This window comes from Copadichromis virginalis, linkage group LG20, assembly GCF_057382275.1.
Source record: "Copadichromis virginalis isolate Kocher_CV1m ecotype Utaka linkage group LG20, C_Virginalis_male_GT1.1, whole genome shotgun sequence".
NCBI lineage: Eukaryota > Metazoa > Chordata > Actinopteri > Cichliformes > Cichlidae > Copadichromis > Copadichromis virginalis.
Window position 1 is genome coordinate 7,414,033 of NC_140637.1, and position 23,328 is coordinate 7,437,360.

At 39.4% G+C, this 23,328-nt stretch overlaps 3 protein-coding genes across 6 annotated transcripts; 1 reads left to right on the plus strand and 2 right to left on the minus strand.

Annotated features, from left to right (window-relative positions):
• Positions 1–1,409: 1,409 nt before the first annotated feature.
• On the minus strand, positions 1,410–18,409 carry ppih (peptidylprolyl isomerase H (cyclophilin H)). Its single transcript, XM_085444821.1, has 9 exons — positions 18,204–18,409; positions 8,826–8,890; positions 8,675–8,698; positions 4,337–4,381; positions 3,159–3,201; positions 2,781–2,873; positions 2,524–2,611; positions 2,403–2,443; positions 1,410–1,796 (listed from the first exon to the last, which is right to left on the minus strand). Exons 1-9 carry the CDS (start codon positions 18,267–18,269, stop codon positions 1,728–1,730), a joined length of 534 nt encoding a protein of 177 aa, XP_085300947.1. The 5' UTR covers positions 18,270–18,409; the 3' UTR covers positions 1,410–1,727.
• Positions 7,183–15,822, plus strand: LOC146684193 (uncharacterized). 3 transcript variants are annotated; one of them, XM_085444817.1, is made up of 2 exons: positions 7,183–7,673; positions 13,344–15,822. In XM_085444817.1, exon 2 carries the CDS (start codon positions 13,382–13,384, stop codon positions 14,477–14,479), a length of 1,098 nt encoding a protein of 365 aa, XP_085300943.1. In that variant the 5' UTR covers positions 7,183–7,673; positions 13,344–13,381; the 3' UTR covers positions 14,480–15,822. The 3 variants fall into 3 exon arrangements, with proteins under 3 accessions (XP_085300943.1, XP_085300944.1, XP_085300942.1); XM_085444818.1 differs by lacking the exon at positions 7,183–7,673 and adding an exon at positions 9,764–10,015; XM_085444816.1 differs by lacking the exon at positions 7,183–7,673 and adding an exon at positions 10,530–10,808.
• Positions 18,410–19,184: 775 nt separating the features above from the next.
• On the minus strand, positions 19,185–23,167 carry taf10 (TAF10 RNA polymerase II, TATA box binding protein (TBP)-associated factor). 2 transcript variants are annotated; one of them, XM_085444820.1, is made up of 5 exons: positions 22,775–23,167; positions 20,863–21,020; positions 20,674–20,738; positions 19,820–19,934; positions 19,185–19,674 (listed from the first exon to the last, which is right to left on the minus strand). In XM_085444820.1, exons 1-5 carry the CDS (start codon positions 22,899–22,901, stop codon positions 19,585–19,587), a joined length of 555 nt encoding a protein of 184 aa, XP_085300946.1. In that variant the 5' UTR covers positions 22,902–23,167; the 3' UTR covers positions 19,185–19,584. The 2 variants fall into 2 exon arrangements, with proteins under 2 accessions (XP_085300946.1, XP_085300945.1); XM_085444819.1 differs by having other exon boundaries at positions 22,769–23,166.
• Positions 23,168–23,328: the final 161 nt, after the last annotated feature.

Below are 23,328 nucleotides of genomic sequence, written 5' to 3' on the forward strand. Positions count from 1 at the left end.
AAGAAGAAGATGCCCTGAGAAAATTAATCATTTTCATCATTGTTTTCATCACCTCAGCATACTCGTCTGACAGGGTGGAGCATAACACTGACTGATGAATAATGCAATGATAAGAGATTAGCTCGGGATTGTCCTCTTTCATTCTTGCTACAGCTCCTTTCTCTCTCCCCATCATAGCAGGGGCTCCATCTGTGGTTATTGAAACCACTTGGTTTGGCTCTATTCCTCGCTTTGTTAACATTTCCTTAATGGCCAGGTAAATATCCTCTCCTCTTGTAGTGCTGTGAAGGGAAGTTACACCTAGCAGGTCTTCACAGAACTCTTTCTTATCATTGTTGAAGAACCTTACATAAACTAACAGCTGAGCATTGTCAGACACATCAGTGGACTCATCTACAGCCAAGCCTACACATGGTGTCTTATGAATAGCTTCTTCCAGCTGGGATAGCACATCCTGAGCTAATAATTCACTTCTCTTTGTGGCTGTTGATGCTGACATAGGTATTTGCTTTATTTTGTCATGAAGCTCTTCTTTTTGTTTACCCTCAAGTAATGTTTCTGCTACTGAACTCATGCACTCTTTGACAACACCTGCATCTGCAAAGGGCTTTTTGTGTTGACCTAAAATCCAAGCAACTCTGAGGGAACATTCATGAGCACGTTGTTGGGCGGTGAAAGAACTGGTTAAGATCCTTGTGGACTGATCATATTGGGCTCTGAGACTGCTAATTTTCTGGGACCTGAGTTCAGACTTGGGTGGGTATGATTGTTCAAAAGCTTTGTGCTTTGTCTCATAGTGGCGTTTGACATTGCCACTTTTAATCAGTGCCACGGTTTCTGAACATATGAGACACACTGGTTTGCTGCTTGCGGCCGGAAGAATGAACATATATGCGTCAGTCCATTCAGTCTTGAAAGTTCTATTTTCGGTGTCTGCTTTTCTCTTTTTTGAAAGCGCCATAGTTGTTTTACCTCTTGTGACTCCCGCTCACGTCTTGTCTCACTGTATCGTTAATCGTCTCGCTTGTCATTCACCTCTCACCATGTCTTTCCTCTGTCTGTGTCTGCACTCAGCGTTGCGATCGCCTTGAATGCGCAGATGTGATTGGCTAAGTAGTGTCACGTGGGTGGCGTAACTCGCACACAATTGGTTAGTATGTTCCCTGGTCTAATACAATGTAAGGTTACTGCTTAAAATTGAATCGCCCCGTCAAAATTAAATATAATTTAATATTTTGTTAACTATAGGTCCGGGTCCATATAGGATGGCGACTGGGTCCGGACTCGGACCCCGGTCCGCCTGTTAGTGACCCCTGTTCTAGACTATATCCAATGGTCAGTATTGCAACATTTGACACCCTTTGACACTTAATGAAATCCTTTTGAATAATTTGATATATAAAAAAAACTGCAGCATTTATAAAAATGTACAGAAATTTATTGATTGGAAATAACACAAAGTATGACCACCATCCAATTCTTTGTTCAATTAAAAAAAGAAAAAAGGTACACAAACAGTCTTAATTTGGACTTGACAGAACAACAGGAATGAAGCAATGAATTTAAAACAAATGCAGTCTGAAACCAAATAAATACATCAATGTCCACTACTGGTCATTGTAGGAATCAGTGTGTTAATGTTTTCTGAAGAGTAACAAGTCACAATTAAGACATTAAAAGTATACAGAGGCTGTGTAATGTTGGCATGGTGTTTAGCACGTGTCGGCTCACATCTCTCCACACTGTGCAATGACGATGGGGAGTTTAGGCTTGTTGTTGGGCCCTGTTGGGACATTCTGTAGGAAGAAAGTGACACACGTTTAGAACAAAAATGCCACTCTAAAGCTGTAATCTAAGCACTACATCCAACTACGGTGATTTATATGGACTTGTACGAGTTACAGGTTTAATTATTTGTTACATAAACATTACGTTATAAAAGATTAAACTGTAGGTGTTAGTATTAGGCTGGATACCTGCTTTAAAAAAAGGTCTTGAAGCCTTAAACATCACAGATGTAAAGTGATGAGTGTTTACAAAAGTCAACATTTTATTGGGTTGTGTTCATTTATTTCCCAAAGAAAGGCATTTCAAAATTAATTTTATGTAAGAATTTATTCATTTTACTATTATTATTTGAGCATTTTGGCTCTATTAGATAGCACAACAGAAAACAGACAGGAACATGCAGAAAGAGAGCGGAAGAATTGTGAGAATTTCTTAAATTTAAATGGTAATACTACATTTTAGCTTAAATTTTTTTCATGGCTATTCTCCCCCTTTGAAGTTTTTTAGCTTAGTGTACAATGTCTCTGTCAATTTACTCCTACCAAAAGAACCACAAATACAAATCTGTCCGTTTAAACAAATATGGTAGATTTATAGGGAAGATAAGTTCTTACCTCAATTTTTCTCATGACCAGCAAGCCATCAACCAGTTTTCCTGTAATAATTACAAGTAAGACAATTCAACTCTGACACAGACAATACAGTAAAAAAATGCAATACTGTTGATTTACTCACCAAACACAACATGTTTCCCATCTAGCCAGTCACATTTAGTGCAGGTAATGAAAAACTGACATCCATTTGTTCCTGGACCACTGTTTGCCTGTAATATGATACAATATTAAAACAGACACATTTTGGTTAGGGTGATTTACCTGAAGTGTATCCATGGAGATTAAGCCATCCAGTAGGAGTTTAACCCAATCAACTGGTAACATTTTCAATCACTATACTGCAAGATAAAATGTAAGTAGATTTATCAAAACACGTACCATTGAAAGAAGACCGGCAGCAGAATGCTTTATTCTGAAGTTTTCATCTGCAAATGGACCTCTATAGATGCTGCAGATACCTGTTCCATCACCCTGCACAAAAGATTAATAGTACATACAGTAGTAAGTAGGGGCTCATAAAGAGAGCAATAGATTAGGAAATTTTAAATGTGTTGTAATATGCTGCATAACCACCAGAGGGGGAAACACCAATGTGGTATAAATCTGCTCAGTTCAAGTCAATAGTTACCATGGCAAGATTTAATCAACAAATTCTCAAATTCACAAAGCGTTTGTGCAAATCTTCCAGACACAGTCAAAAGACAACCATTAAACTATGGATATTTGTGTTGTCAATCCAGTCTTCCATGTACTTACATTTACAAAGTCTCCTCCCTGTATCATGAAGTCTTTGATCACCCTGCCAATGACCAATGGAAAAAGAAAATATCAATTCTGCTAAAGAAAACCTCACAAAAGTTAACAAATATATGAAAAGTATTACAGTCTAACTGTAATAGACAGCAGATTACAAATGTATGCTGTCAAAGGAGCTTGCAAAGAAAAGCGTCTGGACTACTTTAAGTTGCTTGAAGACGTTTCACCTCTCATCCGAGAAGCTTCTTCAGTTCTAAGGTCAAATGGTGGAGAGTCCCAGATATAAACCTAGTGGGAGTGTCCCCCCACAGAGGGACAAAAGGACCCCCTGATGATCCTCTAATCGCCTGAGCCAAGGTGTGAAACTGGGTGTGGGTCCCAATCAGCCAGAGTTTCGGGTGTGTTCATTGTGAAACCTGGCCCCACCTTATCATGCGAATTCCTGAGGTCAGATGGCCCAGGATGTGAGTGGGCGTTAAGGCGTCTGGGAAGGGATCTCAAAACTGGATTATAGATGGCAGAGAGTTGGTGTCGTAAACCCCCGCCTCTGTTCAAAGATGGTCGCTCACAGTGGACATAGATGGCTTCTTTCACTCCTCTTTCAAACCATCTGTCCTCTCTGTCCAAAATGTGAACATTGGCATCCTCGAAAGAGTGACCTTTATCCTTAAGATGCAGATGGACTGCTGAGTCTTGTCCTGTGGAGGTGGCTCTTCTGTGTTGTGCCATGCGCTTGTGAAGTGGCTGTTTGGTCTCTCCAATGTAGAGGTCTGAGCATTCCTCGCTGCACTGTACAGCATACACCACATTGTTAAGTTTGTGTTTTGGCGTTTTGTCTTTCGGGTGAACCAGTTTTTGTCTGAGCGTGTTGCTGTTCTCTGCAAGCTCCTTTGACTACGATGACCTGGATGACTGAGAACCTTCACAGACACAAATGTATGCTCTTTTCCATTTTCGAAGAGGCAGTGTAGCATTGCAAAAGTTTTCTAAATGACACTATGAATCACATAACAGATGTGCTAGTCTTGTCATCATAGACCCTTCGTTAACACGGTACATTTCTTCTGTAACTATAGCGCAGAATATCATCTCAGCTTTGCTGCTGTAGTGTACACACTTCATAAGTCAAACACCAGAGTTTAATGTAAGCTACAGAAGTCAAGCTGCCATGTGAGTACCTGTGGAATGTGCAACCTTTGTAGCCAATAGGAACGCCATCTTTCCTAAAAAGACAGGAGTCAGTGAGAAAAGAAAATGAAGTAAGCAGTAAAATACTTTAATGTACAAACTGTGTCAACTGTCTCCTTGAAACGAAGTAGATTTGTCTATGTTTGTGATTCAGATTTTCACAGTAAATGGGCCAGCATGAAATATAGTACATCTGGAAAGTATTCACAGCACTTTCTCTTGTTCCACATTTTCTTATGATACAGCCCTATTTCAAATATTATTCTTGGAAATTCATTTAAAAAACAAAACAAAAGTATTCGCAGCCTTTGTCATAACACTCAAAACTGTTATGGCAAACCAGGAGACTAATCAGGTTTGAAGGAAAGACGAATGCAGCATTGTACAGAGTCATCCTTGATGATAACCTGTTTCAACAGAACAGCAACCCAAAGTACAAAGCTAACATATCTCAACCCCTCATTAGGCTAGCTATCTTAACTGTCCATAGACAGGAGTGATTTCCTAACTTTTCCTCACCGGCCGCTAGCTACCTTATGGTTGTCTATCCTGAACCCGAGACTTCATCACTGATCGAGCATCATACCACTTACTTTTCAGTAAGGCGGGGGTTTTTTTTGTACAGTTTAGCACACCAGCTAACTGATTGCCTTTGTTGTAAACATCCCAGCAATCAAAGATATGCACTTTTTTCCCCCTCACACCAGAGGAAGCAGAGAAACTAGGGCTCTACTCTTCGTTTGTGGCAACAAATTTTCAATTACGGACACACACACCAGGTCTCAGACCACCAGATCACATTATGAAGGGAAGAAATTGCCCCAGGCCACCAGGGCGGCAAAGCAGTTACTCATGTAACATGGGGCTTCTTCCCTGGATTTTGAGGGCACAGAGAAGCATGGCTTACTTTCACTTCCTATGATAAGTCGGAGCCCACCTCCATCCACGGCTGGCTACGGGCTCCTCCAGGAGTTCCACATTTTCATTGTGAATGAAAGGGCCTACAAAGTGGCGGCTTTAGCGGTAAGAGCACTGAAAATTACCTCCATGTTAGCTGCTTACCAAGCAGAGGTCTATGTGAGGCCAATGCGACTAGGACTGACTAATGTGTGGGAAGAGATCACTGTGATCACAGACATTTATCTTTGCATACAACGCTGCACAATCCAAGCCACATTTCAGGACTGTTCTGGGTTCCATAAGGCATAGATGTGAGACGGGGAAGCAGGAGGATGAGGTCTCAATCTCCATCTTCCCAGAAAACTGAGCCGACACCACCTCCGACCCCATGAGGGATGTGAGATGGGCAAATGAACTGAATCATTTCTTCAACAGATTTGACTCAGCCATGAGGCAGTCTGCAACATCGGCTGCAGACTCACCCACCCCCACTGCTGCTGTTCCACCTCAGACACTTCACACCTCCTCTATTCACCCTGCTCACTCCCCCCCACCCCCAACAACAGCATCCAATACACACTCAACACAAGGCTCCAGCCTGTCTCTCTCAACCACCCAGGTTAGGAGGGAACTGAGGAGGATTAATGGCAAGAAGGCAGCGGGTCCAGATGGCATCAGCTCGAGGGTCGTCAGGTCCTGCGCGGACCAACTGTGTGGGGTGATGGAGCACCTCTTCAACCTGAGCCTGAGGTTGGGAAGAGTCCCACAGCTCTGGAAAACCTCCTGTGTTGTACCAGTGCCAAAGACTTCACGCCCCAAGGACCTCAACAGCTACAGGCCGGTGGCTCTGACATCCCACCTGATGAAGACCCTGGAGCGGTTGGTCCTGGCTCAGCTTCGGCGCCTAATAAGCTCATCACTGGACCCACTTCAGTTTGCCTACCAGCCTGGCATTGGAGCGGATGATGCCGTCATTCACCTCCTACATCGTTCCCTCGCTCACCTGGAGACCGCTGGAAGCACTGTGAGAATCATGTTCTTTGATTTCTCCAGTGCCTTCAACACCATTCTTCCCTCGGTTCTAAAGGACAAGCTGGTGAACTCTGGAGTGAACCATCACCTCACTACCTGGATCCTGGACTACCTCACCGACCGACCACAGTATGTGAGGACTCAGGGCTGTGTGTCGGACAGGGTCGTCTGCAGTACGGGGGCCCCACAGGGAACGGTTCTGGCTCCGTTCCTCTTCACCATCTACACTGCAGACTTCTCCCACAATTCCACCCAGTGCTTCCTGCAGAAGTTCTCTGATGACTCTGCAATAGTCGGCCTCATCACTGATGGGGACGACAAGGAGTACAGAGGTCTGACCCAAGACTTTGTGGACTGGTGCCAGCTGAACTACCTCCAGATCAACGCCAGTAAAACCAAGGAACTGGTGGTAGACTTCCGCAGGCACAAGCATTCTCCACTGCAACCACTGAACATCCAAGGTATGGACATTGAGGCTGTGGACAGCTACAGGTACCTTGGTGTTCATCTGAACAATAGACTGGACTGGACTCATAACTCAGACGCCCTCTACAGGAAAGGGCAGAGCAGGTTGTACCTGCTGCGGAGACTCAGGTCGTTTGGAGTGGAGGGCCCACTCCTGAAGAAATTCTATGACTCTGTTGTGGCTTCTGCTATCTTTTATGGCGTGGTCTGCTGGGGCGGCAGCATCTCTGCTGGGGACAGGAAGAGACTGAACAGGGTGATCCGAAGGGCCAGCTCTGTTCTAGGATGCCCTCTGGACCCAGTGGAGGTGGTGAGTGACAGGAGAACGGCGGCTAAGCTGTCATCCCTGATGGACAACATCTCCCACCCCATGCAGCAGACTGTGACAGCACTGAGCAGCTCCTTCAGTGGGAGACTGCGGCACCCACGGTGTGGGACGGAGAGATTTCGCAGGTCTTTCCTCCCCACTGCTGTCAGACTCCATAATAAAGACTTTAACTGATCAAGCACACACATCCATACATATGCAATAATACTAAGTGCAATAATCCTTTCTGTCATCGTTGTATTTTTACTCAGTTGTATATAGTATTTGTATTTGTATTCTATTTTTATCTTATTGTATATTTATTTTATTTTATTCTACTGTATATAGTATTTTATTTTATTCTATTCTGTACAGTTGTGTACTGTATTTATTCTTATTGTATTCTAATTTTTGCCTCATAACTTTTGCACTGTCCACTTCCTGCTGTGACAAAACAAATTTCCCACGTGTGGGACTAATAAAGGTTATCTTATCTTATCTTATCTTATGACAGACCTTTGCTCAGGCAGTCACCCAGCTTCCCACTCAGTTCAAGATCCCAAAACAAGGGCTGGTAAGCCACAACTCAGACAGCAGTTCCACCGGGACAACCCGCATAGCAGGTAAGTCAGCAAAACGACCAAAACAGGCGCAGCTGGATGACATCATCAACATGCGCTATTGCGGTAGAGCGTATAGTCAAAATCTCTATCGTTGGCCAAATTTATATCGTTTCTATCGTATATCGTTTATATCGCCCACCCCTAGTTACAATCACCAGCCAATCAAGATTAGTGGAATGAGATAAATGCTCATCTCAGGGAGGCACATCCCATTGTGAGACATCTCACCCATGCTATTCTGGGAACTGGGGTTATGCAAGTAACCCAAAGTTTTCTGCAGCAGGAAACACTGCATCAAAGCACAGGACACACCTCAGTTCTGATAATGTTGATATGCGCTTTTTTCTTCCTTCAGTCACCAGATACTTACTCCTTCTCTAGTACACTTACCACGCAGGCACACATTTCAGCCCAAAAATACAGTGGAATTTGTAAAATGCAAACCAATGAGCACCCCAAAGAGTTAATTCTGTTCATCTTGATGTAGCAATGTCAGTGGGAGAAGCGTTTCTCAATTTGCATATTAATGATCAAGAAACTGACCTCATAGCCCATTGTTCATTCAGTGGGCTAGTTTCAGTCATTGTGCAAAGGTACTGTTTATATGGTTGGGGAAACCTGCAGTCAGCTTAGACTGAAGAAGTCACTTGAATGAGTGACGAAACATTTCTCCCACTGAAAAAGTTACGTCTAGATGAACAGAATCAGCTTTTTGGGATTTACTTAAACGGATGATTGAGCATGCATCAAGGCAAACGAATGAGCGGTTCAGTTCGCAAAACCTTTGCTTTTCTCTTAAGAATATTATGCTCATTATTAAGACAATAGTATTTCTTATGTGATTACTCGATAATTGATGGAGTACTTGATCACTAAAATAATCAATAACTGCGGCCCTGCTAACAAGTGCTTTCAAGAAGAGCATGTAAATGTTATGTCAATAACTGTACAGATTGGTGATGTGGTATTTGCAAATATGCATCCACCACACATTGCCTTACCTGAACTCTCCAGTACAGAACTGCCTGTAAGAGATTATGAAACTGTTAAAGTTTGATTTCTGTTAACACATACTGTATATCAAACAACAACAAAGAAGATTATATCATATAAGGCTGTGAGCAGTCTGTGATTGTGTGACTTGTTCTCTACCGGAAGTTCTCAGCTGTCTTTGGAACCACATCAGCAAAGAGCTCAAACTTCATCCGTCCAACATCCTGTCAAACAGTAAAGCAAAGTTAACAATAATTGATCAACAGAATTATCAAAGTTCTCGCAAACTTTTTTTAAAAAACAAAAACAAGATAATAAGTTTGATGGGGTGGTCCCAATTGTCATGAATACACAACAAAATGTCAGTGCTTGGGAGGAAAAGAAGAGCAGACACATGGACAAATTTCAACTTTTATACTGAATATTTTAGTCAACTGAATCAAGTTTATAATTAGTCTACTAAAATCTTATGACATTTAGGCAACAAAAGCCAGACAAAAACAAAGAATTTAGATGTTTAATTTAATGACTTAAACTAAATAATGTTTTAGTCAAAAGAATATACAAAACTACATCTAAATTTCATGTCAAAATCAACACTGCAGTAAAGAAAACTACTGGTTAACCAACCAAAGGGTAACCACACAAAAGAAAATACCTCACGGAGATTTGGCACCAGAACACAGAAACAGGTTATTCTTGTCTAAATGATAATGTACACTCACTAACACCCTTTCAGAGGGAGCTGAAGTTACACTTTCTACTTCTGGTTTTTAATTTGTGTCGACTTCGCTGAACACTTTACATATTCGGCGAAGTTGAACATAACTACTGTTGTTTAAACAACACAAGCTCTGCTGTGTCTCAGTTTTGATGTCATGCAGGTGTGACAACAGAAATAATGAGATGCTACAATCTTGATGCAAAACGTCACTGGACTATAAATTATCTTAGCCTTGTATTTACATATATACATGTAAATGAGTGTGGCCATCTCTCCGCCCAGTTCTCTGATACTGTTGAATTCATGTAAGTGGCCCACTGTTACAACAATGTGTGCAAGTCTGTGTGAGAGAACAGTCTAACATTTGGAGTACAAGGAGCGGTTTGTCCTCATGACATCACTGCACAACTCGTCCTCCACTCCATGTGGACAAACCACAGTGGCCTCTAGATGTCCTGTGCTTGCCAGATAAAAGAGATAAAACAGTATGCTTAAGGTTTCCAGACAAAGAAATGAAATCAGAAATTGTGTTGATAAAGAACAAACAAGCACAGCACATTTTATCTGGTAAGGGTTTTCCCTTGTTGGAGTCTGGTTTCCCCTGACGTTTTGTACCCAACAATAGGTAAGACAGCTTTTAACTTTCTTTCTTAACAGTGGACTACTTTTGTTGTCATCCTATTACTAGGGTATCAACTTTCCAAGATTATTTCCATTTCAAGGGATTTATGCTACTTGGAAAAACCAGGTCTCAAGTGCACCGACTTAGACATAAGGCCAAGGCTTTAACTAACAAACAATGTTGAAATTTTCCAATCCACAGCGAGCAAATTCACCACACCTATATTAACTGATCAGGAGGAGTAAAAGAAAATAATAACAATACCAAAACTGAGAATAAAACCACACAGCAAACTAATCAAGCCAAACCCGAGGCTACAGTGTTGACATAGTCCACATATCAACTTTGCAACAGGAATAATCACCAGTCTATTGTGGTCAAAGACAGACGAGTTGACATTTCTGTGAACCGGCCATTCACTGGATCTTGAGTCCCAAGAAACGAGTGTAACTTGATATACATGAGGTGTAGGCAAACAAAATAATTTAAAGGGAGTAGTTTCAAACACACATTGTGAGCATTCACTGGTTGCCGTGGCTGCAGGACATGCAAATTGATGCACCAGGAAGTCGTCACTTCCATGATACATGTGGGAGGGAAAACAAGCCGAGTTCTTGGAAAAAAGAAATAGAAGGTGTGCCTCATCAGGTGTGTGCATCAACAATGGGGAAACAGGATCATGAAGAGTTGCCTACCTGCTCATAACAGTCAGGTCAGAAGCAGGACTTACATTACTAAACAAGAGTTATCCACCTCTGCTGAAGCTTACGGGACTAATACAACACAGCATAAAAAGGTAAATTCAGAGCCATTTATTATTTCGTTCTCATGACAAACACAGGATTCTTCAATGGCAGAACATGATTTAAATCTAAAGGAACATAAAGTTTATGTGTGTGCTGTATTGTGCAGAAGTGATTCTGCGGTGGCAAACTGATTGGTCAGTTTGAATACAACACTTTAGCATGTCTTAAAATTACAATAAAAGGAGTTTACCATACCAAAATAACAACTGATGCTTATTTTCATTAGCGATTTCCCACTTTCTTAGGTATGTAGGTACATACAAGATAAGCAGACTGGTCATGTTAATCAATGAGGCCCTTACAATTTTTTCTGGGATGCACATCAAGTACTGTGAGAGAAACTGAGAATTTTTGCATTTGTTCATTTTTAACACTGCTTGGTATCTCGTTTCCTCTTTTAATCTAATATTTTAATATTAATAATTTACCAGTGCATCAAACGGATACACCCCAATTTATTTTCAGGGTGTATGGTTTGTAATCATCTCAGTCTTAGCGACCTGTAAGCAGGGTAACACAGCTTTTAAGCTACGACTACACCAAATTTGATAATGATACATATCTATAGTACTACATGAATGCATTTTGCCAGTCCACTGTGACCCCTTAACTGTTCAGACTTTACAAGTGCGGTGCATACTGTAATTATCAGGAGAACGTTTTCTAAAATGAAATTGAATGTAAACAAGAAAAGACATTTTATAACTTGCAGGAGAAAATTATCTTTATAGTTTAATGAACTTGAGATTCATACAATGTATATGTATTCCCTTTGGTGGAGTCTTAAAGCAGACCTCTAAAATACCCTCTTCATATAATGATCAAAGTTTAGAAATACAACGATAATCTGAATAGGGGCAGGAGCAAAGGTATTCAATAAAATAGATCTGCAACAATTTACTCAGTAACTCAATTATAAAATATCCTGAAGGCAATATTTTTTAATATGTTTTACAATTAATTATTAACATCTACACCAGGAGATCATCTGTAGCAGGAAAGATTGCAGCTACTGATTATTCTATCTATTATTCCTTCAATTAACCCTTTCATGCATAGTGGTCACTACAGTGGACAGCTACTCAAAGGCTGTTTTATTGTGTTTGTGTCAGTGTTGATGGTATACTTGCACATAAACTACTACATTGGATACTGATATGTCACTCCATACCTTGCCACCCACTGGTTGTTTAATATTACTATAGATGCATGGCATGTTTCATTGTAATTATCGTTATTTAACCCTGTCATGCATGAATCAGGATTTTTTTCTCAAGTATTTTTATTCATCTTTTCAAACTTGGTGTGTGTCTGTGTTTTTGTGCATGTGTGCACATTAACCTATGTTTCAGCGATCTAATGAATATGCATGACTGCAATGAAGATAAACAAGTTTATCGACATTCTCAGAACTGAGGCGTGCCCTGTGCTTCAATGCAACTCTTCCTCCTGTACAAAACTGAAGTTTTGATGCTATAGATGTTAATAATTAACAATAATATTTCAGTGTCCAACCTAGCAGCACTGGGTCAGTGGCTCAGTGTGTTACATATTTATATTAATATAATCCAGAAAAATAATCCTACTAAAACCGTGAAATAAATATGATCCAACTCCACGCCCTTTAGACTCACACTGGTTGTTGCAGGTATTGCTGCCATATAATGTAGAACAGCGGCCAAAAGCCTTCAGCGAGCTTCCTGGTTTAAAGATTATATCAAACTAACTTTACAGTTCATCTCCGTATTTTATGTTCTGTAGCTCTACTGTAGATTTTAACTGAAGAAAGCAGCAGACGGGAGTGGCGAAGTTCGCTTTTATTCATGTTGAAATTTGTTTATCGAGTGGTTTCAGAAAAGAGTCCCACCAGCTTTTTCCTAGTAAAGGTGTAATGGTGATTACAGGAACAAGCGCTGCTGTTTTGCAAGGCAGAACAATGTTTTCTTTCATTCCACGTGAGCTCACCGTCTCGCTAACGACCGCAACTCTTTGCGTTAAACTATGACAGCATTGTCATCATTTCTGCTGTTGTGCTATCTAGGGGCAACATGGGCTTAAGACAGTATGCTTGCTGGTTAGTAAAAGGCAGACATCACAGCTCCCCCTACCAAATACCAAGTGTGTGGTTTAGGTTGTGATAAATAAGTAAAAATACAATGGCATGAAAAAAAAATTGTTTTTCCTTTTTTGTTAACTACCATGTTATTTTATTTTTATATTTATCTTTTATTATATTTTCTCCCCGTTTCTGTTAAATCAAATCAAAGTAGTGTTTTTTTCTCTTGTGAATATTTACTATTGTTCATTAATAAAGGCATAAGTACTTCTTATCAGATGACTTGATTAATTGATAGAATACTCAATAACTACAATAATCAATAGCTGTAGCCCTAGAACAAAAGCCCTAGAAGAGTCAGAAAATAGGTGGTTTCTCACCTTGCACTCACAGCTAAAAGCTCTTTTGTGGGTTTTTTCTCCCGTATAAGCTTTCATCATGTCTATACAATTTCTGCTGTCTTTCACAGAATTTCCTGGAACATCTGAACACTGCAGTCCAAGTCAAATGCTGCCAGAGTTGCCATCTTTGTTTGACACAAGCCACACTTTCAGAATGATGGCCATTATACATGAATGGGAGGGCATGTCTGCCAGTCACACAGACAACACTGGAAAGTATGTTTCACTTTTAATTTCCAAAGCAGGCCTGGAAACAGTGATCTTTTATTTATGGTGTCAAAAACGGTACACCATCTTTATGAGTGCGTGCAGCCTGTCCATCATACTGGCTGACTGGCTGATGACCATTTTAATGGCAGCTGTGTGGTTACTGGGTCCTGTCCACTCATTTACACCCTGCCTCATTTTGACTAATGCCTCAGCAACATATGCAGCATTACCACTGCCCATGATATGCCTGAGTTTAATGGACTACCTTTTAAGAGACAAAGCTCTTAGCAACGGCAGAGCCTTCTTAAAAACCCTCGGAAATATACTCCTGACACTTCTCGTGTGGCTGCTAGCTTTTATGTGCTCTTTTAGCCATGCTGATGCTAAACTGATGGATATGAGTTGCGGCAAAAGGTTGAAGAAAGCTCTGGTGTGTGAAGTGCAGGAGTCAAAACTGGTGATCAACTTCATTGCTGGGATTTTCACTGCAATCCTTTTAGCACTGCTACCATTTTGCTCACATATTCCCCAGTGGGTAAGAGATGCTGACAAGTTCTGTGAAGCAGTGGAAGAACAAGAGAAGGTGGGGAACAACTTGCTACTCACTTCAACCCTCTGCCCAGAGACAAAAGGTGATGAAAAGAGTTACCTGACACATACAATCCACCATCGACCGCCTCTCTGGATCAGTCTAATACTGGGCTTTGCCACATTCTGGATGCCTTTTCTTGCTGTGTCTCTGGCCTGTTTGGTTTTTGGCCTTGGAGTACCTGCATACATCTCTGTTAACCTGTTGTGGCTGGAATGCACCAACAGTTTACTGCTGGGTGTGCTATTCTGGGTAAAGAGCAAGACTCTAGGGCCACACACCAATTTACCAGAAAATCTGTGCTCATGGCACATTTACTGGCATATAAGCACAGAAATGCAACCCGAGCTGATGGTTCCTGAGCTCAACCCATCAAAAGAGAAGAGAAATACTTACAATGTGTAAGAAAAAACCTGAAAGTAACAGACATCATAAGCCTAGATGGAAAGTCAAACTCATTGTATAACGTGGGCCACATACAGCAGACTTTGATGCTAAGTGCATCGAATCCCTATGCATGGGACAAGTTTTTCTATATGATAAAGAAATATTGCTGTAGTAAATAAAAGAAATCTGTCAACACAGCTGGACTTAAAGTGTAAGAAATGTATAACATTACAGAAAGGTTTTGGCAGCTCATTGGTCAGACTGTCCTGTAATTATAAACAGAGTTTATGTTAATTCAAAGAAAATGTCATTTTTACCCCCGTCTAGGTTTTTGATAATGTTTGTATATGTAAGCATCATTCTGTCTTTAAACACACTGACTGAAAAAGCTTTGAATAGCAAACTTTGTAGGGGTCTAGAATGAGGTCCTATTAACAATCTATTCAAATCTGACTTATATCCATCAAGCTATTCAAGGTCAGCTTAATGTTTTATTGGTCAAAAATTGCCAAACAGACTTATAACTTAGAAACTATGACTGTTAAAGTTGTAATGTGTATTGCAAACATATACAAACAACAAAAAAGGTTAAAACTAACTCACATTTGACCTCTGACATCATCTTTAAGGTAAATAGATTCATCTGAAGGTCAAAGTGCTAAAGGCCGTTTTAAAATATCTTACAGCCACTGTTTGCACTGCCAGCATAAGCGATATAGGTTACCAGAAGTTTATATTATATTTACTATACTATGTTTTAAAGCAAGTACTTTAAGAATTTAAAAAAAAAAGAAGAAAAAAATAAATAATATATTACACAAAATACAATACTATTCTAATAAAAGTAAATACTGCTCAGAGTGTGAGCTGCCTTGGTGACGGTTTCCACGCTGAGTGCTTCTTGGTTTATTGGGGCTTTTTTTGGTTTTTGTATTTGGATTTTTTTTTGTTTCTTTTTTATTTTATGTAACCGTAGCCCCTTTGTAATAGTTGTTGTAATTGTAAATTTTTTTTTCTTCTTTATCTATTAGTAAATTGGTGTAGTATGAATGGCAATTCACCCCTGGTCTACACTACAAGAAACGTGATGTGATGAGCCACTAAGAAAGTTTCACCTGTGTCAATGCTGCAGGAAATGTCTACTCTACTCTAAGTTACACACCTGATGCTATGACTGAATGATTGATTCTAATTTATTCCTTCTTCTGTTAGAATCAGGTAACATCATAAAATTTTATTTTACAATACCTTCTTTTTCCCTCTTACCACTCCTGCTGCTTGACTGTTTTGTACAAATCAAAAAGGTACAAAGTTTCTTCTGGATGTTCATGAACATCATTAAATATGATCAGCAGCTACAATGGATGTAATCTTTTTTCTATCATATGTTATTTCCAAGTTGGAGAATAAACTTAAACTTGACTTAAAACTAAGCTTTTAATCCGACACTGACGCCATCTGCTGACGAAGCTGAGATAACACAACTGAACGCACTGCAACACCAACACTGACCTCACAGTGGCATTTTGTAATTGGCTGTAACTAAAATGCATCTTTTCTTTACTTAACCATATCATAATAATAAGGCTGTTTATTATAAGTAAAGGGGTCTTATGAAGACTTTTTTCTTTTGTTGTAATTATTTTAGATGACAGATGTGTCCTAAAAACTACAATATGCTGGTACACGTAGTTCAAACTTCATACCACCACCATTCTATGTAAAAACAGTCGCTACTAGCACTACTGACATTCTCCTTTCTTAGGCTAACATATTTTTCTCTCAAAGTCTTAAGCAAACCTAAATATGGAACAATCTTCAACTAGAAAATTCAGGAAAATGAATTTAAAAAAAGAGGACTTAACTAACATGTTAACATAATATGGTACTTAGAGTCTGTATATTATTTTAATCCTTTCAAAGGCAAGTTATGATAATAGCGGTTCATTTTTAATGTTAAAGGGAACTTCTGTCACTTTCATTAAAAAAAGAAAAAAGAAATATGACTAATCAATGCGAGAGTCTGAGACAATGAACCATCATTAATCAAAATGAAAAATTAAAGATAAACATAGAAAATAATTCTTGGTCTCTCTGTTTTAAATAGCTTTTGTCTTTTTATCTTTTCTCTAATTTCTTTTTACATTGTTCCTGCTTCATTATGCAACTGGGGGCGGTGTCTTTAAAGGAGCTCATGGGATCAAATTTCCACCTATTAGTTATTAAGGGGCAGGCTCATAAAGCACCACAGAAAAAAGCTAAAAATAATATTGACTTTCAGGACTATTTACTTCTTTTTAAAACTCTAAAAATATATTAAATAAATCTGTCTAAAAATACATTAATACATAATGTAAGCTTGAATGGCAATGCCAATAACACTTGATGCAGAAAGAAGTAAAATACATATTAATTTATAAATACTTGTATTTCAATACACACACTCGCATACATATATAAACTTTGCACAAACAATATTTGTGATTGGTCAATTACTTCTTTGTTGTAATGATTTTTTTGGCACTAAATCTTAAACTGTCAGAAATCCTGTTTATTTGCCCTTAAATGGTGCCACATCTATAAGGAAAATGCTTTTGTGGGTTGAGCAGCAGGTAGAGTACGTCTTCTTTTTCAATGCCAAACAGCTTATTCTGCTATTGATTCTAGTTTTGATTCTCAGGTAAAGGAGGTCCTGGCACTCAGGTGCCATGGGCAAATGATTAGAAGCACCCATAAGCAAGAACAGTGATCAGATGTTGTCTTTTCCAAGCATGCTGTGCTTGACTGCTCTAGATATGGCAACTTCAAGATGGCGTTCTGCAAAACAAGCAATACTTAGTGTGAGCAATACCGAGTGAGCCCTAGCCCCCTACCATCTCCAAGTTGAAGGCCAAGATCCGTATAATGGGGGATGACAGAGACGGTGGCGAAGTGTGCGTCTGAGGGCAACAAGACCACACGAAGACCGTTTCCTTACCTGTCACCATAACAGTATGTGACCACCATGAGGTGGAGGTGCCAGGTTGGTGTGGCTGTATGGGTCTTCCACATGCTACTGAGGCTGCTGTTTGTTCAATGAATAAATTGTTAAATTGCCAGGATGTATTGATTCTTCAGATTTTAATCATCCAATCTGATAAATGACACTAAATAAAAGTGAAACGCAAATAAGATATTTGGCATTGGAAAAGATTTTAATGGGCACAACCCACATACAAAATTCTCCTTCTCAAATCACAAATGTGGTACCATTTAAGTGAAAATAAATAGGCCAAGAAGCATTGTTACAGGATAATCCCCAAGTTTACATACACACCAAGTCTATACATGTGTGCGTGTGAGAGACACATCTAAAGTTTTCAAAAAGTCATTTTTCCAAATGCAGCTTTTTCCACGGTGTCAATAGAGGAATAACAGTCACATAACAAATTTATCGTACCATACTGATATGCATTTAGTTGCGAGGGTTATTCTTTTGAACAACATCGGGATATCTTCGATTTGAAGTCAACGTGCTTTCTCTGTCCGCGTCAACATTAGTTCAACAAACTCACCCGTATATAATGAAAAGGATTATAAATGTTTTGCCTCCCTTATTGTATATAATGTACATCAGGTGTGTATGTTTTACAACAAGGTCGTTTAACAGGGTTTAACCAGACTATGAACTTTATTGTTGCCACTGATGTGACGCGGTAACGTTGCCCGGTTAGCTTCAAAGTGTCTTTATGATGCTACTCACCTGCCCTCCAATGGTAATGTCGAAGAACACAACCGGGTTGTTGGGGTTTGAGGCTTGAATCGACATTGTCGTGATTTACCCGCTTTCTGAGACAACAAAATGCAACGTTTGGCTATTTACACAGCAATCATTTGAACCACGATCTGCGCTGTCGGAACTACGGCGTCTCGCGAGAGACGTGCTACAGATCCCTTCTGCGGACAAAAGACTTTCGTCACCAAAAGCGCGATTGTACGGAAATAAATGATAATGGCGACATGCCTACTGATAGCAGCGTAACAAATGAACAGTTTATTTTAAAAAAATAAATAAAAAAAAAGGCTGAATTTGTCTTTACTTCTACCTAAAAAACTGTCAACGAAATTACTGCATTTAGTAGTCCTTTCCATATCAAATTCATTAAGTGAGTATCAACTGGTAAGGTAAAGGTCTGGAACTTAGTTTTTCTTTTATTAAAATCTATACCATCTATAATCTCAAATCTATGCTTATAAATACAGCAGCAAAAAATCTTTCACACGTGAAATTTCCAATTTAGACTAATTATACAATACAAAATGAAAATGTTGGGGGTGTAAATCACTTGAATTCCAGAGTGTCAGTCCTGCTCTGGTATCTGACATTTGTGAAGAACATCACATAAAGCTGTCATGGGCCACATCCATAAAGGAGGAAAAAAAAAAAAAAGAAAGAAAAAAAAAAATCACTGTTCACAAAAGTCCAGGAAAACTGATCATCTGACCTTCACCAAAAAAACAAAGCCTTGTCTGATGGGTGCAGTAGGTTTCATGTGGCTCTAGCAAGGGCTAAGAGGAACTGTGTCGGCCAGGATGTATAGAGATGTAGCTGCATGACTGTAGTTCAGACAATATTTTAAGACAGCATTATAAATGAAACCTTATATACTTAAGCGAGGCTCCCAGTCTGAAGAAGCTTTGGAAGTGGGGAAGTTTCCAAAACGAAAATGATCCCAGACAGACCGACAATTACCAAAGTTGTTTTAAAGAAGAAAAAGGAGAAAGTTATGACAAAGTATGTCCCTGATCTGAATCCAGTAAAATACATTTGAAGAAATTTGAACTGTAAGGCAGAGGAACAAAAGTCATACAGAAAAGATTAGCTTAACTAATTTTGACACCTTTGTGGGAAAATGTTTCTGTTAAAGGTTTTATTTTCACAATAAAACATTTTTACAAATTAACAAATTGCAAAGACTGCGCCACAAAACAAATGACCAAATGCAAATTGACTGCAAAGATTTCTCAAAGTTGTTCTAACTCAAGGTGAGAAAAAAAAAATAGCAATACAGGTTGTCACAAACTCTGCTGTGCAAGCAGGCAGATAAGTACTAGCAATAGCAAAAAGCTCTAAAGAAATTGTTTTATGTAAAGTAATAAGGTTTCTTCACATTCACACCATATTCTGCGAGGGCAGGAGTCAGGTCCTCCATAGTCAATGTGTACTTCTTATCCTATACACGGGAGGAGGAAGAAAATTATCAGGAACAAAAATAACTGAAAGCAGATGAAACCTTCCTCTTCTAGCAACACTCACACAGCGCTCTCTAAATATTGTACATCATATTTAAAGTGCCTGTTAAAATTAGACAAGCTTACCTTTGTCTTACTTCTTGAGCTTCCTGAGGCAGTGCCTTTCATTTTGCAGTACTGCAGCGCATCATTGGCAATGTCTGAGATAAATTTCTGAGATGCGAGGGAGATCAGACGAATTCTATGCATGGAAAAAAGAAAATAATTAATGACTTCTTCCCTTAATGGTTTACAGCCTATCTGTATCCTTACTTTGAAAAACACCACACACATAAACCTCAGATTTTCTCTGATCTTGTTCGGAGTGATCACAAAGCTGACATTAAAGAGTCTTACAAGGTTAGAGATGTTGCATTTTGGTTAAAAGGTTAAAGCCAGTTTGTTTTAAGCAAATCTAATCAGCCAACACTCCCTTTAATATCAGAAAGCACAGTGCTACCTGACTAATACAGTATTAAGATAAGAAATGCTGTATACCATTGGGAAATTCTTTAAATTAAGCAGGAGCATAGAAATATTTGACAATACAGTCATCTATTTGTGACTTCAACATGTTCCCAATGCCAGATTACATTAATTTCCGACTCATTCAGTGCCTTGAACTCGGGTTTTTAATGGTGAACTCATATTACATAAAGGCTTTTAAGTCATAGGTTTGTTAAGTAAATTGGTGGCTATCAATCAAACCTCTGAATGTACCAACTGAGCAGCCTTATGATTTGTGCTGTTTGTTTTGTTAGTCACACTCATATCAGGATTATGTACTCCTCCATGCGTGCACACTGACAGACACAAAGCTGTTCCTAGTATACAATTTCCCAGTCTATTTAAAGGACACATGTATAGGTGGAGCCTTTTTGCTGTATTTAATGTCTAAACTGACAAGTCCATGACATTAGACCAGAATTGAGTGTACTCACATCCTTGGATCAGAAGCCTCAAAGCCAGCCCGGTTGAGGTAGTAGCCTGTGACTGCATCAGGAATCTGATGGGGGGGGGGGGGGGGGGGGGTTAATAACTACTTATGTATATGCCAATCAAGCACTGATTAAGAAACATTACTGTCAAAAACATGTGAAGATATGATGTAGCAGGGTTAACTGACTTACCGTGGGAGTGTACTCTTCCAGCTGCATGAGGAAATCAGCCAGTGGCGTGGTGGAAACAGCAGGCTTCACATCTCCATTGGTGATGCCACCAGGAACATACACTCCATTGGAAACAGATGTGTCTGCAGACGGTGTCACCACAGCCGATGAGGACGAAGCTATAAAAAGAGACATCAAGAAGGGTCTATTAAATGCTTGGAAAAAGGGTGGCTTTACCCCTCTGGAAAATTAGGCAAAAGGAGGCCAACTGAACTTCTTTAAGTTTGTGAAGACGTTTCACGTCTTATCCAAAAGCTTCTTCAGTTCAAATAACGAAGGTGGAGAGTCCCAGATATTTAAACCCTAGTGCAGAATGTCACCTTTGGAGATAATCGTTGACCTACTATTAATCGTGTGTGACATGACATGAGCCAAGGAGTTAAAAAAGGGAATGAGTCATTAAACCAGAGGTTTCAAGTGAAATTAAAGTGAGACCTTGTCCCTCCCTATCATGACCTATTGAGGTTACCTGAGGCAAGGGTTGAAGTGTCTGGAAAGGGATCTCAAGATAGCATTGAAGGTGGCAGCTTGTGTTCAGTGATGTTTGTTGACACAGGGCAAAGATGGCCTATTTTACTCCTCTTTCAAACCATCTGTTTTGTCAGTCCAAAATGTGAACATTTGTATCATCAAAAGAGTGTAGCTGTGCATCTGCACCTAAAGGATAAGTTGCACCTTTTGCCGCTTGGTTATTTGGCCAGTGGTGTTGAGGATTTAGGTAAACTTGATTAAATTATAAACACACATGAATAGGGTCAGATTTTGATATCCACCACAAAAAACTATCTGGACACAGTTTCATCTTTTAGCATGACAATGACGCCAAACATATTGCTAATGCATTAAAAAATACCTGGAAAGAAAAATATACAATTAAGCACTATCACTCATGGATCGGGATCCCAAAGAACAAACTTCAACTTTACTGAAGAATAGTTGGACCACCTTGACAGACAACATAGCAAAAGGCAGCCAACATCCAAAGAAGCTTTAGATGTCCTTCAAGAAGCCTGGAAAACTATTGCTAAAGACTACTTGGAGAAGTAGTTTCCCATTTTTACATAAAAATTAAATCTATCTTAAGGATGGGGCCAAAGGGTCTTTCACCATCTCACAATGCTGTGACTGCACCAATTCCCCAACTCTCACTGAACGGTACCCATGGCCATTAATTAATGATCATGACAATTTCTATATTAGTAATCAGGAAACTGACCTAACAGTTAGTCAGTTGTGTTAGTTTCAGTCTTTATGCAAATGTAATGTTCACAAGGTTGGGGACCCCACAGTCAGCTGAAACTGAAGACGTCACTTGAATGAGTGATAAAACATATCTCAACAGTCAGATAAATAGAATCAGAACTTTCTGTGACGACTTAAAGAACCTACAAGAAAGCTTGCCTGAGAGAATTCAAGCTCTTTTAAATAATAAAGGTGATCATATCAAATATTCACTTTATTTTCAAGCTTGTGAGAATTGCACAAACTGTTTTTACCTTATATACTAACATTTTTGCAATACACTGTACCCATTTCCAATCTTCCCTGGCAAAATATAAGGAAATCATGGATGGCTTGAGACTTTTGCAAATTACTGTACTAACAATCTAAAAAATTGCTACAGTGGTTAAGTTAGTGATACGGACTTAACCTGAAACATGGTAGTTGGTAGGTTTTGTAATAAATATGTTTAAATCACTTTAGTGTAAGACGGCAGCCAGGTTAGTACGCGTTTCTCTCAGTCAGGCTTGGTAATGTTGACAAAGTCAATGTACATCGTGGAAAATTCCGACTTCCACAGCGAGATGAAATCATCAAATGCTCTCAGAATAATAACAAAGACAATAACAAAGCCACGTTACGTTACCATTACTTGTGACCGACGGGATGCTGCTCACGTTGGTTGTCGTATTATCATTGGCAATGCAATTACTTGCCGTTGACGATGTGGTAGAAGGCACTCCTGTTGTTACAGACTGATTTAAGTTGTCCATGTTCATGTTGGCGTTAGCTAACGAGCTAACCGTGGTTAACTAGCACCGAAATATGCAAAACACCACAAATCCGCGATTTATAGCTGTAAGACAAATATTTTACAAAATTCTGTTTTAGTATAACTCTACCCTTTAATTCAACGAAATGAATTACCAAAACTAAAAAAAAAAACTATAACTCGTAGCAGAAGTGTTCCTAAGTCCTTTGCAGTAAAACGCTGAGCCACCACTGTAAAGTAGATCGCTTCACGTGACCTATAGTCATCCTCTTCTTCTATGTGTTTTATTGCTGACTGCACACCGCCTCCTACGCCCCCTGCCGTAGCGGAGACTGTAGGTTATAAATTAATACACTTTCTTCGTGATATTTAAAGCATTTAATTCAGATTTGTTCAAAATTATATTGTACTCACAAATATAAAATGATTAGTGT

Bases quoted from the DNA above. Each gene is read 5' to 3' on its own strand.
- ppih (XM_085444821.1), bottom strand. From the start codon at position 18,269: ATGTCGATTCAAGCCTCAAACCCCAACAACCCGGTTGTGTTCTTCGAC. The intron at 8,699-8,825 runs GTAGAGAACAAG...AATCTCTTACAG, and splicing joins AAGACAGCTGAGAACTTCCG to GCAGTTCTGTACTGGAGAGT. The intron at 3,202-4,336 runs GTACTCACATGG...GGTCATTGGCAG, and splicing joins AAAGGTTGCACATTCCACAG to GGTGATCAAAGACTTCATGA.
- taf10 (XM_085444819.1), bottom strand. From the start codon at position 22,901: ATGAACATGGACAACTTAAATCAGTCTGTAACAACAGGAGTGCCTTCT. The intron at 20,739-20,862 runs GTAAGTCAGTTA...CCCCCCCATCAG, and splicing joins TGGAAGAGTACACTCCCACG to ATTCCTGATGCAGTCACAGG. The intron at 19,935-20,673 runs GTGAGTACACTC...TTCCATGCATAG, and splicing joins GAGGCTTCTGATCCAAGGAT to AATTCGTCTGATCTCCCTCG.
- LOC146684193 (XM_085444817.1), top strand. From the start codon at position 13,382: ATGCTGCCAGAGTTGCCATCTTTGTTTGACACAAGCCACACTTTCAGA.